The sequence below is a fragment of the Hyperolius riggenbachi genome, chromosome 12 (assembly GCF_040937935.1).
Source record: "Hyperolius riggenbachi isolate aHypRig1 chromosome 12, aHypRig1.pri, whole genome shotgun sequence".
NCBI lineage: Eukaryota > Metazoa > Chordata > Amphibia > Anura > Hyperoliidae > Hyperolius > Hyperolius riggenbachi.
Window position 1 is genome coordinate 21,882,596 of NC_090657.1, and position 12,799 is coordinate 21,895,394.

Sequence of the window (12,799 nt, forward strand, 5' to 3'; positions counted from 1 at the left end):
TCTCCAGCAGTTAATTATCAATCCACAGGTGACAGTCAGCGCAGTTAGGCATAATTATACACATTATATCTTCAATAGATTATATAAAGTATGTAAATAATACATGGCCAGTTAAAAGAGAAAGAAAATATCTGGTGACTATGAAGGAGAAAATATCCTCTGAGTTATAGTTCTTAGCTGGTGATGAAAATGTCAAATATATAATCAGATTGTAGATATTCACATACATATTAGTGTTGGGCGAACAGTGTTCGCCACTGTTCGGGTTCTGCAGAACATCACCCTGTTCGGGTGATGTTCGAGTTCGGCCGAACACCTGGTGGTGTTCGGCCAAACTGTTCGCGTTCGCCCGAACGGCTTAATTCCTGGCCGAACAGGGCCCCTGTTCGGCCGAACAGGGCCCCTGTTCGGCCGAATACGGCCCCCCTGTGGGGTCGCAGGCATAAGGGGGGAGCATGCCCCGATCGCGGGGGGGGGGGGGGGGGTCGGAAATTCCCCCCACCCCCTCCGCTAGCGCTCCCCCCTCTGCCCGCTTCCCCATACAAAAGTTTAAGGAAAGTACCGGTGGTAGTGGATGGCCTGGCAGTGGCACTGTGGAGTGAGGAGGAGGAGTCCGGAGAGTGACGCGTTGAGGGAGGCCGGGCAGCGGGCGTGAGGTCAGAGAAAGGGCGGAAGTACCACAAGGGTACTACCGCTGAACCGCCCGCTGCCCGGCCTCCCTCAACGCGTCACTCTCCGGACTCCTCCTCCTCACTCCACAGTGCCACTGCCAGGCCATCCACTACCACCGGTACCTTCCTTAAACTTTTGTATGGGGAAGCGGGCAGAGGGGGGAGCGCTAGCGGAGGGGGTGGGGGGAATTTCCGACCCCCCCCCCCCGCGATCGGGGCATGCTCCCCCCTTATGCCTGCGACCCCATAGGGCCCCCAAAAGCGGGATGTTCGGGGAGTTCGGGGTTCGGCCCGAACATGCCGAACATCGCGGTCATGTTCGGCGAACTTTCCCGAACCCGAACATCCAGGTGTTCGCCCAACACTAATACATATCTGAAACAATACCAACAAAAAAAAATCTGTCTCCTGCTGCCCACCGGCCACCACTCACCCCCAAGATGAATAGTGTAATAGAGTCACCGGGATATGGTGCTTAGCATATAGAAGGGTCAGGAAGGTGGTATCAAAATTGGGTCGGTCATTAGTGACAGTAGGGGTACTTGGTTCAATCATCCCAAACTGCTTGGTCATCCTCTGTGCATATAGATCTGTTTATGAAATGGTAGAATGGCCTTGGTCATACGAATCCATTGAGTCGGGTTGGAGAAGATGAGGCCATTCACTTGAGTTAAAAAGCTTTTTTTGCTAAAAACAAGGACCTCTCTTATATTTTCAAAAATTCAGAACCAATATCAGCTTCTACCAAACCCCCCAAAATGCAGCTAAGGATTGTCTTGTATAATAAAAATCCAGAATTGGTACTCTAACAGGCACTCCCAAATGAGGTGACAAAAATACATTTAGGACATGTTGTGTCAACCCATCTTAGAAAGCAACCGTGGAGTGAGGTAGGCCTAGTGCAAGAAACAAAACTAACATGTTATTGTTTGCAGAGAGGGCTGTTAGTGAGTGTGAGAAACGGGCATTGTCCGACTCCTCATCATTCCAATATTCAACGTAATTGGCCCATTTCTAACGCTACCAAAGAGCGGTGATAGAACAGCATCTTTCCTACTGAATACTGGAACAAAAATAGTGACTGGCTGTTTCTTCTTATATAAATGACTCCTGAGCATTCACTATGTCCTGCCCTATTACTTCCTCTCCACCAATAATATCTGTAGTAGAAGACTGTGCAGTGTTAAGGAGTTGCTGGGAGGGATCACACAGACTGATTCTCTGTAAGTTGCGTATTGTCAGGGAGTTCCCAGGATTCAGACCATACAGCCATACTGCCGGGTAAAGGCGGCTCTGGAACTGTAACGTGTACGAGTGAATAAGAGTCTCAAAGCCCTCGGAGATGGAGTAAAACTTCAGCTCCTTGTTTTTGCAATCGAGAAAGACACCAACAATGAGTGGTGTGAGAGAGAGGACTTGCTCCTCTCTGTTGTTGTGCCAGGCAGACAGACGACTCTTGTTCCATTCTATGCACCAGGATAAGTTGTCCCGTCCAATCTGACTATTTCTCTTTATCTCAGCACAAGCCAAACCAATCCCCCATTGTTGGTTATTGTTGGTGTTAAACTCCCAGTAGTAGCATTCAGTAGAGAAGCTTTCTTGGCACAGCACCTGACTGTTAGTGAACCTGTTCTCATTCCTCTCATATGGCTGATTCTTACTGGCCACTGTGACTGTCTTGCTGTCCACCGAGAGGATCAGGCGAGTGCTCAGGGTCTTGGGGTCAAATGTAATGCTGGTGGCCCCTGAATAAAGCACAAGAGGTGGCAAATTACGAAAAGAGAGGAGGTAAACCAAGAGGAGAGGAGAAAAAAGGAGAAAAGAAAGAGGTAATGACAGAAGACAGTGGATGTATATTTCAAGAGCCACCACTATTCTCCTGGTTTCAGCATCAGAAACACTTTCTAGATCTAAATATTGCTGTATATTGGTATGTAATCCCATTCTCCCAGTGATGCTTGGCCTAGGGTATTTAGTTATGCAGACTTCTGCCCTAGAGCATTCTGGGAGTCCAGGTGTTGTTTCTGCTGAATTCAGAACACCCAACAAACATACATTCTGCACCTTATTAGCAGTAAAGATGTTGCCACATGTGATTAATTTAACCGCATAACGACCGCCTTCAGCCGATGGGCGGCGGCAAAGGCTGGGCCTAAACGACCGTAATACGCCCATCGGCGGTGGCTCGTTATGTGGTGTCTGGCCGGGGTATGCATGCGCATCCGTCAGCAATAGGCTCCGCCCACCCACGACGTCAACCCGCCGGCCGTTCGTAAGCGCCGGTGGGTTGTTAACCCCTGGATCGCCGCATAGGAAGCGTATAGTACGCTTTGTAATGTATACAAAGCGTATTATACAGGCTGCCTCCTGCCCTGGTGGTCCCAGTGATCGAGGGACCACCAGGGCAGGTTGCAGCCCCCCCCCCCTGTCTGCACCCAAACACACTGATCCTGCCCCCCCCCCCTGCCCTCTGATTGCCCACAGCACCCCTCAAACCCCCCCCCCCCCTCCTGCCCACCCCACAGACTCCTGTTTGCACCCAATCATCCCCCTAATCACCCATCAATCACTCCCTGTCACTATCTGTCAGCGCTATTTTATTGATTAGGTCCTAAACTGCCCCCCTGGGGGCTCTTGATCACCCCCCACACCCTCAGACCCTCCCCAGATCCCCCCCCCCTGTGTACTGTATACATCTAACCTCCCCTGTAATCACCCATCAATCACCCCCTGTCACTGCCACCCATCAGATCAGACCCTAACCTGCCTCTTGCAGGCTTTTAATCACCCACCCACACCATCAGATCACCCGCAGACCCACTCTCAGATCATCTCCAAAGTGCATTATTGACATCTGATCACCCATCAATCACCCCCTGTCACTGCTACCCATCAGATCAGACCCCTATCTGCCCCTTGGGCACCCAATCACCCGCCCACACCCTCAGACCGCCCTCAGACCCCAGCCCTGATCACCTCGCCAGTGCATTGCTTGCATCTATTCTCCCCTCTAATCACACCCTGATCACCTATCAATCACCCCGTCACCCCCTGTAACTGCTACCCATCAGATCAGACCCTAAACTGCCCCTGTGGGCACCCAAACACCCGCCCACACCCTCAGACCCCACCTGAACACCTCTCCAGTGCATTATTTACATCTGTTCTCCCCTCTAATCACCACCTGAGACACCCATCAATCACCTCCTGTCACCCCCTAGCACTCCTATCCATCAGATCAGGCCCTAATCTGCCCCCTGCGGGCTTCTGATCACCCGGCCAAACCCTCACCCACCCCACCGCAGTGATAGAATTTTTTTTCCTGATCACTGCTGGTCTCTACGACTTAATTGTGGCTGAGACCAACCGTTATACCACATAATACGCAACCGCCAATTCAATAAGCTACCATGCCCAGCCTTTTCGGTAGAAACCACTCCAAGTTTCCGAACTTAACATTTTTTGGGGCCTTCTCCTAACATGGGTCTAGTCAAAAATAATGTATTGCGGTCTTATTGGTCTACGCACCCAATACATCACATGCCCATGTTCTCTGCTGCCATGTCCAGGTCACGATTTGAAAACATCCTGCACTTCCTGCACTTCAGTGCCAATACAACCTGTCATCTAAGAGGCCACCCTGCTTATGACCGGTTCCACAAAATTCAGCCCCTCATAGACTACCTGTCATCAAAATTTGCAGATGCTTAGGACTAGGACTAGTGATGAAGTAGGAAAGGTGATGACAAAGCAGTGGAGGGGGTGACAGAGGAGGAGAGAGGAGATGACAACAGAGGAATAGAAGGTACTTACACTGCAACATCCTGTTTGGACTTCTCTGGGAAAGCTCTGTGTTCATGGACACAGCCTGGGGCACTAGAGGAGCCGGCGTGAGAAGAGGGTCTTCCAGGACTGCAAAACATTAATCATTCCATGTCATAAGATGGTGGAAACACTCGCTTTATGAGGTGGATAGAGAAAGAGGAGAGACGATGACAGAGGAGAAGAAATACCCTATCAAGATAACCAACATCTCAATACTTGTTTTTTTCTTTTTTTTCAATGTTGCTTTTCCCAAGAATTTAGAAATTTCGGAAATGGTCACAAAATCAATTGTTGCATTTTTGTTTTTCTGATATTTCTTCACGTGATTTCGAAATAAAAGCAATACAATTATTTAAAGACATGAATAACCTGAGGTGAGCTGCCGATGGTCCCTGCAGTTTTCAGAGGGCAGGAGACATTCTAACAATCTTTATGTTTTGATATTTGTAAACAGGAAAGAGGAAGTAGGAAACTTGTCTCAGTACGATGGTTGGAAGAATGGCTGCCATTACTGTCCTGCCAGCAGTTAGATGATAGAAAAGTCAGTTGAACAAAGATAAAAGCCTGGGATTGTTCATGTAGATCTGACATACGGCAGCTGGATCCTAGATATTCAGAAGACCCAAGGGATTCTGGGTAATAGTTCCTTACAGTAACAGTGACTAAAATATGGAATGTATTACCACAGGAAGTACAGTAGTTAAGCCAAATTCTATATCTATATTTAAAGGGGGCTTGGATGCTTTCCTGACAATTAAGGACATCCATGACTATAATTACTAGGTAATTCCCAGCAGTGTTGATCCAGGGATTTTATTGTCACCTGGCAATTCACCCCTTTTAAGGCTAATTGGTCAAAGCCTTGTAAGGGTTGTTCACATTCTCTTGATCAACAGGGATATGTGAGGGTGCAGGCTGGTTTTGTACCATATTTTCTGGTTGAACTCAATGGACTTATGTCTTTTTTCAACCAAACTAACTATGTAACTATGTAAAAACGTATGCCTGTCGTATCATCCCTTGTCTGCCCAACCCAGAATCATGCAAACAGAGCCTGCCATCCAGATAGGAATGAGTGGTTATCCGAGCAGTTAAAAGACTAATATACATCAAAAACATAATATTTCACTGACTGAATAACACCCTCTCTGCCTTGGTGATGGATGCTCTGTGAGCAAGGAAACATTGACAAGAGGCTAGTGTGAGGATGGAGGACTGGCGGAAGTAAAGTATATATGTGTAGTAGATAGAAAATGGGTAGCAGAAGCAGAGGACAGCCACCCAACCTTCACTGATGGCAGAAGCTGGGTGTCCTCACCTTGCTTTGGTGGGCAGGGGACTCGCTCAAGCAGGGGATGAGACATGAGGCTTTTCTTCATGTTGGTGATGGCATCAGTGGTGTCTACAAGACGGTTTTCATCAAAGCTGTATCGTCTCTTGGGGGAGAGCATTGACTTTATCTCTTCTGAACCTGGATCCTGAAATAGAAAACACAGCAGCCACAAATTACACTGAACAGCGATATGCAAAAAAGTATGGTTATAGAGCCTCCAGTATGGATAACCATCAACCAGCCAGCACAGCCTCAAGTGACATCACTGACCAGAAGTGTGCAGACCAGTATGAAGGGCTGGATTACCATCAGACAGCTAGCACAGCCTCCAGTGACATCACTGGCCACAGGTGTGCAGACCAGTATGGAGGGCTGGATAACAATCAGCCAGCCAGCACAGCCTCCAGTGACATCACTTACCAAACGTGTGCAGACCAGTATGGAGGGCAGGATAACCATCAGCCAGCCAGCACAGCCTCCAGTGACATCACTTACCAGAGGTGTGCAGACCAGTATGGAGGGCTGGATAACCATCAACCAGCCAGCACAGCCTCCAGTGACATCACTGACCAGAGGTGGGCAGACCAGTATAGAGGGCTGGATAACAATCAGCCAGCCAGCACAGCCTCCAGTGACATCACTTACCAGAGGTGTGCAGACCAGTATGGAGGGCGGGATAACCATCAGACAGCCAGCACAGCCTCCAGTGACATCACTGACCAGAGGTGTGCAGACCAGTATGAAGGGATGGATAACCATCAGCCAGCCAGCACATCCTCCAGTGACATCACTGACCAGAGGTGTGCAGACCAGTATGGAGGGCTGGATAACAATCAGCCATCACACAGTAGTAAAGAGAGATGTGCCTATTTAAGCTCTGAGCTTACATCCTATTGGGTTAAAACATTGTAACTGTGTACAAGGTGGTAGTGTGGTTGTTGCTGGCCAGTTATTTATGCAGGTAATCAGAACATACACAGTACATGAACCATAAGACAGCGTGTTTAGCTGGAACTGAGTGTTTTGCAGTGAACACACCTTCAGCACAGACATCCAGTCATTCTCTATTCGCTCCTCCAGCTCTAGCTTCATCTTCTTCATACTATCAATATCTGCCGTGAGAATCTGGATGATCTCACCGCTGGCCTTCTGAGCCGCCTCCTGCTCCTGCCTCATCCGCCAGAAGCATGCACGCTCCTGCTTCTCCAAGTAGTCCCTCATCTCACCAAAGTCTCTACTCAGATTGTCTTTTATGTCGCAAATCACAATCTGCAATAAGGATCAAAGTGTTAGTTCTGCAGTCATACATGAACCATTACAACCTCCTTTATCACTTTATAATCTCAGGAGGAATTTAGACTGCAGAATCTCTGAACTACAAGAACCTTTCCTCACACTTCAAGCAATATACGCATCTACCCTTAAAGGACATCCGAGGTGAAAATGAACTGATGAGAAAAACAATTGTATCTATCCTCAGTCTCCTAAAAATGACTTTTTTTAGATATCCCGCAATTTTATTTTATATTTAAATTTAGTTTTTAAGTTTTTACTGTTTCACTGTCTCCTCTCAATGACACCTTTATTAAAGTATGCAAGAGCTCAAATCTATGAATTATTGACCTTTTTTTCATCTCTTTCCTGCTCTCAGAAGCCATTTACTGACAGGAAAGGGTTTTATGGCTGTAATTACTTATCAGTGAGGGTTATGCTATAGTCTGACTCAGTCCTGACCCGGTTAGAAACTGTCACTTGCATCCCTGATCTTTAACTTTTTCAGGCAGAGAAAGAAAAAAAAAGGGAACACCGCCTAGTTATTTGAGTGCATACTCATGTCTATCTCATCATGTCACATGTCACTTCGGGTATCCTTTAACCACCCTGGCGTTCTATTAAGATCGCCAGGGCGGCTGCGGGAGGGTTTTTGTTAAATTTAAAAAAAACTATTTCATGCAGCCAACTGAAAGTTGGCTGCATGAAAGCCCACTAGAGGGCGCTCCGGAGGCGTTCTTCCGATCGCCTCCGGCGCCCAGAATAAACAAGGAAGGCCGCAATGAGCGGCCTTCCTTGTTTTGTTTAGATCGTCGCCATAGCGACGAGCGGAGTGACGTCATGGACGTCAGCCGACGTCCTGACGTCAGCCGCCTCCGATCCAGCCCTTAGCGCTGGCCGGAACTTTTTGTTCCGGCTACGCTGGGCTCAGGCGGCTGGGGGGACCCTCTTTCGCCGCTGCTCGCGGCGAATCGCCGCAGAGCGGCGGCGATCGGGCAGCACACGCGGCTGGCAAAGTGCCGGCTGCGTGTGCTGCTCTTTATTTGATTAAAATCGGCCCAGCAGGGCCTGAGCGGCAGCCATCGGCGGTGATGGACGAGCTGAGCTCGTCCATACCGCTAAGATGGTTAAAAGGAACTGAAGTGAAAATAATGTATTTATTAAAAAAAAATAAAAAAAAATTATATAATATTTATTTAGAAATTATTTAGTAAGATTGACACTCTAAAATGTATCACAGGCGGTAACATCTTTAGTCCTGGCAGCTGATTTCTGTGGAACGTTCATTTCTGAGATTTCTATGCACAGAGGGAGATATTGGTTGCCTGGCAGTTGGAAACAGCTGATATTTACCACAATGCAACAAGGTTCATAGACAGCAGAGCAGATCTTTCTGCTCTAAAAGATAAGCAACAGTGTAATCACCTTTAAAGAAAAACATTTCTTTGTACAGCTTACAGAACTCCTGCAATAAATCTGCAGTATGTCTACTTCCTGGTTTCATGAAAGCAAACAAAGAGTTAACATCGTGTGTTATTATATTAGCTGTTTCCACTGAGGACTGCCAAATTTCTGTGCTGAAACAGCTGAGAGATCAAATTACACTTGAAGATGAGAGGGAATTAGGCTCTTCTCTCTAAAAACACACTTGGTGCATTTCTCTCTTGTTTCTTTGTGTCCTGTGCAAGAGTTCAGATCCACTTTAAGATTACCCATGGATCAGACGGGAAACAGATAAATGTGTACCTAGTATTAGGCATATACAATGTATCTAAAATGCTTTTTGAAGTACAAAGTAATTACCATATCTTGCATACAAATGAATCTAAAATCTACCTAATGCCTGGTACACACCCTGCAATTTCTCATCAGAAAGACAAGCAGGGTTGTAGAGTCGGTACAAAAATAATCAGATTCTAACTCCGACTCCTCAGTTTATAAAACCACAAACTCCGACTCCAGGTACCCACAATGGTTCCAACTCGGACTCCTTAGTCTTATACTTACCAGGGCTGTGGATTTGGTACAAAAATAATCCGACTCCGAATGCAACTCCTCAGTTTATGAAACCACCGACTCTTTCTCCAACTCCGACTCCAGGTACACAAAGTTGCTCCGATTCTGACTCCACAGCACTGTAGACAAGTTGACTATTTACGACAGGTCCAATTTGATTTCCGAGCCTTTTTTTGATCGATTCTCTGATCACTTCTATAAGAAATCAAACAGAAAAATCTGAAATCAGATCGGACCTGTTGGAAATAATCGATTCCACGCATCTATCTGACGGGAAATTGCATGGTGTATACCAGGCATAAAATGCATTGGACAAAGGCCTATCCAGTAAAGATCCCACCTAAGATTAGACCCAATGACAGGCAAGTGTAGGAGAAATTATGAAACTGTCAATTTAGTGGCTGTTGGCTCCTCCAACTGGAGTCGTATGATCAGAATAATTTTTGAAACCACCCTGAAAATCAGGTGTCTCGATATCACACAAACGCACAGTATCACTACTGTGCGTTCGCCCAATCAGGTCCTACATAGCCATGGGGTATTGTGACATTTACCTACCTGGGTCTCGCGGTATGCGTCCTTCTGGTGGGCAATGAGTGTCTCCTTACTGACAATCTTTTCATCCAGGTTACTCATCCGCTTCTCAAGTATTTCCTTAACAGGGATAAATAAAATCTCATCACCACCAGAACCAAAACCCAGACCACCAGCACCCCCTGGACCATTACCCTCACCTTCTGCACTATCCAGAGGAAGAGCCTTGACCTTCACGATCTGTCCCACCCAGAACATATATCTCAACCATCTTTGCCACCTAGATCCACTATACCCAATACTTAGTGGGTGGCTGGATGGTGTAATGGTTAAGAGCTCTGCCTTTGACACAGGAGAACAGGGTTCAAATCTCGGCTCTGCCTGTTCAGTAAGCCACCACCAATTCAGTAGGAGAGGCTTGGGCAAGTCTCCCTAACACTGCTACTGCCTATAGAGCGCGCCCTAGTGGCTGCAGCTCTGGCGCTTTGAGTCCGCCAGGAGAAAAGCGTGATATAAATGTTATTTGTCTTGTCCAGTCATTTGAAGCACACAAAAATACTGCCCGCTAGCCACCTCCATTACCCAGATTCATTACCTCTGCCAATGGCACCACCTAGAACTACTATCTTCACTACTCAGAACTACTATCTCCAGCACCTTAATCACTTGTATCACCTACCTTGAGTTATCACCTAGTAACTCAACTGTCTTCACCATCCAGAACCTCTTCTCTGACCTCATGAACTATCCAGGACCACGACCCCCACTAGCTGCATAGTCCAGAACACGTTTTCTCCACAAACTAAACCTCACAGACGCAGTACTTGCCCCACAATCTGCACCAACCAGAACCACCACCCTAAAGTACGGCCACAGCCCTCAACTAGAGGGGGGCCCAAAGCTGGGGGGGGGGGGGGCTCTCAACAACTAACCTTCCCTTCCTCCGATACAGGGGACTACACCTCTGATCAGGTGATTTTGTGGCTACACATGAGAGTGTAAATCATGATGGCCACACTTGTCTTATTGCCCATGAAGGGCAAAAAGGGGAAGCAAGGGTTAGGGCCGGTGCTTCTATTAAGGCAAAGGCAGTGGTGGAGCTGTGGGCCCCGATGCAAGTTTTACTTTGGGGCCCCCCAAACACTCTCTACATAACAATTGATACGGCGCACCAACCCCTGCCAATGGCAGCTACAGTGTCAGAGGTGCAAGAAGGGGATGGGGAACAGTTTGTTAATGATTACCGCTATTCAAAGTATCTATAGAAGTGATTATTATGAGCACAGGACCAATAGAGAGCTAATTCTGCAGTTGAGGGAGGGCCTTTCGAGGCCCCTCTGGCCCAAGGGCCCCGATGCGGTCGTAACCTCTGCAACCCTTATTGCTACGCCCCTGGGCAAAGGGGTGGAATTGCCCCCAAACCCCCGAGGCAACCCCCCAGCTTCCGTTCCCCTTTAAAAATGTAATTTGTGGTGCTGTGGGCCCGCTGGGTACCATGGCTTGTAGCGTCAGGGAGGCATATACTTTACCTGATGATTGCCACAGCTATAGTGATTTTCAAAATAATATTCAGCCCAGCTGGGTTTAAAACAGTCCCCATGTATGAATATAAGTATACGGCAAGCATCATGTATGGGGTGCAGTAATGGGCCGGCCTTAGGTTTCACAGCGCCCTGAGCGAAAACTGATTTTTGTGCCCCACCCCCCTTAATCCTCTTCACACGCACACACACGCCCATATGCAATTCACCTTTTCTCCTGAGATATCACCTTGAACAGTGGTTCCCAACCTTTTTGACGAAAAAATACTATTAATAACCACAAATGGATGGAAAGAGTGCATTTTCCATCAGTGGGACAGTTAGCGCCTCCCCCCATTTAGAATGATAGCACAGCACCGACAATTTGCACCACGCGTTATAGCCACAGTGCGCGCCCCCAGACTCAGTTTAGGTAGGTAGCCAGGTATAGGTGCCCTAGTATAGGATAACATGTGTAGGTGCCCTCAATATAGGTTGCCAAGCATAGGCGCCCCCCGGATAGGAAGTCAGTTGAAGGTCCCCCCCATAGGTAGCCAGACGTAAGAGCCTCCAGTATAGGTAGTCAGGCGTTGGTGCCCTCAGTAATGGTAGCCAGCTATAGGTGCCCCCATAATAGGAAATCAGGTGTAGGTGCCCCCAGTAAAGGCAACTAGCTATAGGCGCCCCCTTGAAATCCGGCGCCCTGAGCGACCGCTCCGGTCGCTCAGGTCAAAGGCCGGCTACTATACACAAACAGTATAAAATCACCAGATTGCTCTTGTAGCGGTCCAGCAGCGGTTCGGTACGGCAGGCTTGGTGTTGCTGTACACAGTTCGGACACAGTGGGGCGCTGTGCTCTAGGCAATAGTGCTGCAGTCCTTTCTCGTGACTCCGGCACGGCCAGGCTGCAGAGCGCATGTTGACCAGCAGGTGTCGCCGGTGGAAGCGCTGGTGCTGGTCGCATAGGGGCGCCATACAGATCAGGCAGAGGGTAGATGCTCCGGGCCAGGTACAGTGCGGGCAGCTGTCATTAGGTCGGGTCTCCTGCAGCTCCTTCATTAGAGAGTCCAGCACCGTGTTCTTGTTGAGCTCCGGCCGCTGTGAGTACTTCTTCAGGCAAATTGGGCAGATGCAGGGAGTGCTATCCTTCCAGTAGGTCTCTATGCAGCCCTTGCAGAAGGTGTGTCCGCAGGGCAGAGTGCAGGGGCAGCAGAAGTACACCATACACACCGGACAACTGACATCGCCCGATTCTACAGGGAGGACCAGCTTTTCCTGCGCCATTCTCACCGGCAGGCATCGAAAGTGAAAGCGAGAGGAGGAAGCTCAGGAGGGGTGGGGTGGAATACAGAAGGGGAGGAGAAGATATAGTTAGAACAGCTGCTATGGGGCCCAGTGGGATGAAACTTCAAATAAAGTAAATCATCCAATAAGAAAAGTTGTTTTTAGTGTTCACTGTCATTAAAGGAAACCTAAAGTAAAAAAAAAAAGGCTATATACTTACCTGGGGCTTCTTGCAGATCCCCCCCCCCCCCCCCAAGCCTGCAGACTTCTTGGACCTTTGCCATTATCCTGCATTCTGACGTTCCTCTGGTGTCCCCCTCAAACGCTAGATGCCCTGTGCTGCA

The 12,799-nt window shown here is 48.1% G+C and overlaps 1 protein-coding gene across 1 annotated transcript; it reads right to left on the reverse strand.

Annotated features, from left to right (window-relative positions):
- Positions 1-931: 931 nt before the first annotated feature.
- Positions 932-12,459, reverse strand: RNF135 (ring finger protein 135). Its single transcript, XM_068264372.1, has 6 exons — positions 11,940-12,459; positions 9,676-9,771; positions 6,868-7,098; positions 5,815-5,974; positions 4,485-4,583; positions 932-2,416 (listed from the first exon to the last, which is right to left on the reverse strand). The coding sequence occupies exons 1-6, from the start codon at positions 12,453-12,455 to the stop codon at positions 1,767-1,769; spliced, it is 1,752 nt and encodes a 583-aa protein (XP_068120473.1). The 5' UTR covers positions 12,456-12,459; the 3' UTR covers positions 932-1,766.
- Between the last annotated feature and the right edge of the window lie 340 nt (positions 12,460-12,799).

Excerpts from the sequence above, each read along its gene's own strand:
- RNF135 (XM_068264372.1), bottom strand. The coding sequence starts at position 12,455 with ATGGCGCAGGAAAAGCTGGTCCTCCCTGTAGAATCGGGCGATGTCAGT. Across the intron at positions 9,772-11,939 it reads ACCGCTACAAGAGCAATCTG|GAAATACTTGAGAAGCGGAT; the intron begins GTGATTTTATAC and ends ATCCCTGTTAAG. Across the intron at positions 4,584-5,814 it reads CCCCTGCCCACCAAAGCAAG|TCCTGGAAGACCCTCTTCTC; the intron begins GTGAGGACACCC and ends AATGTTTTGCAG.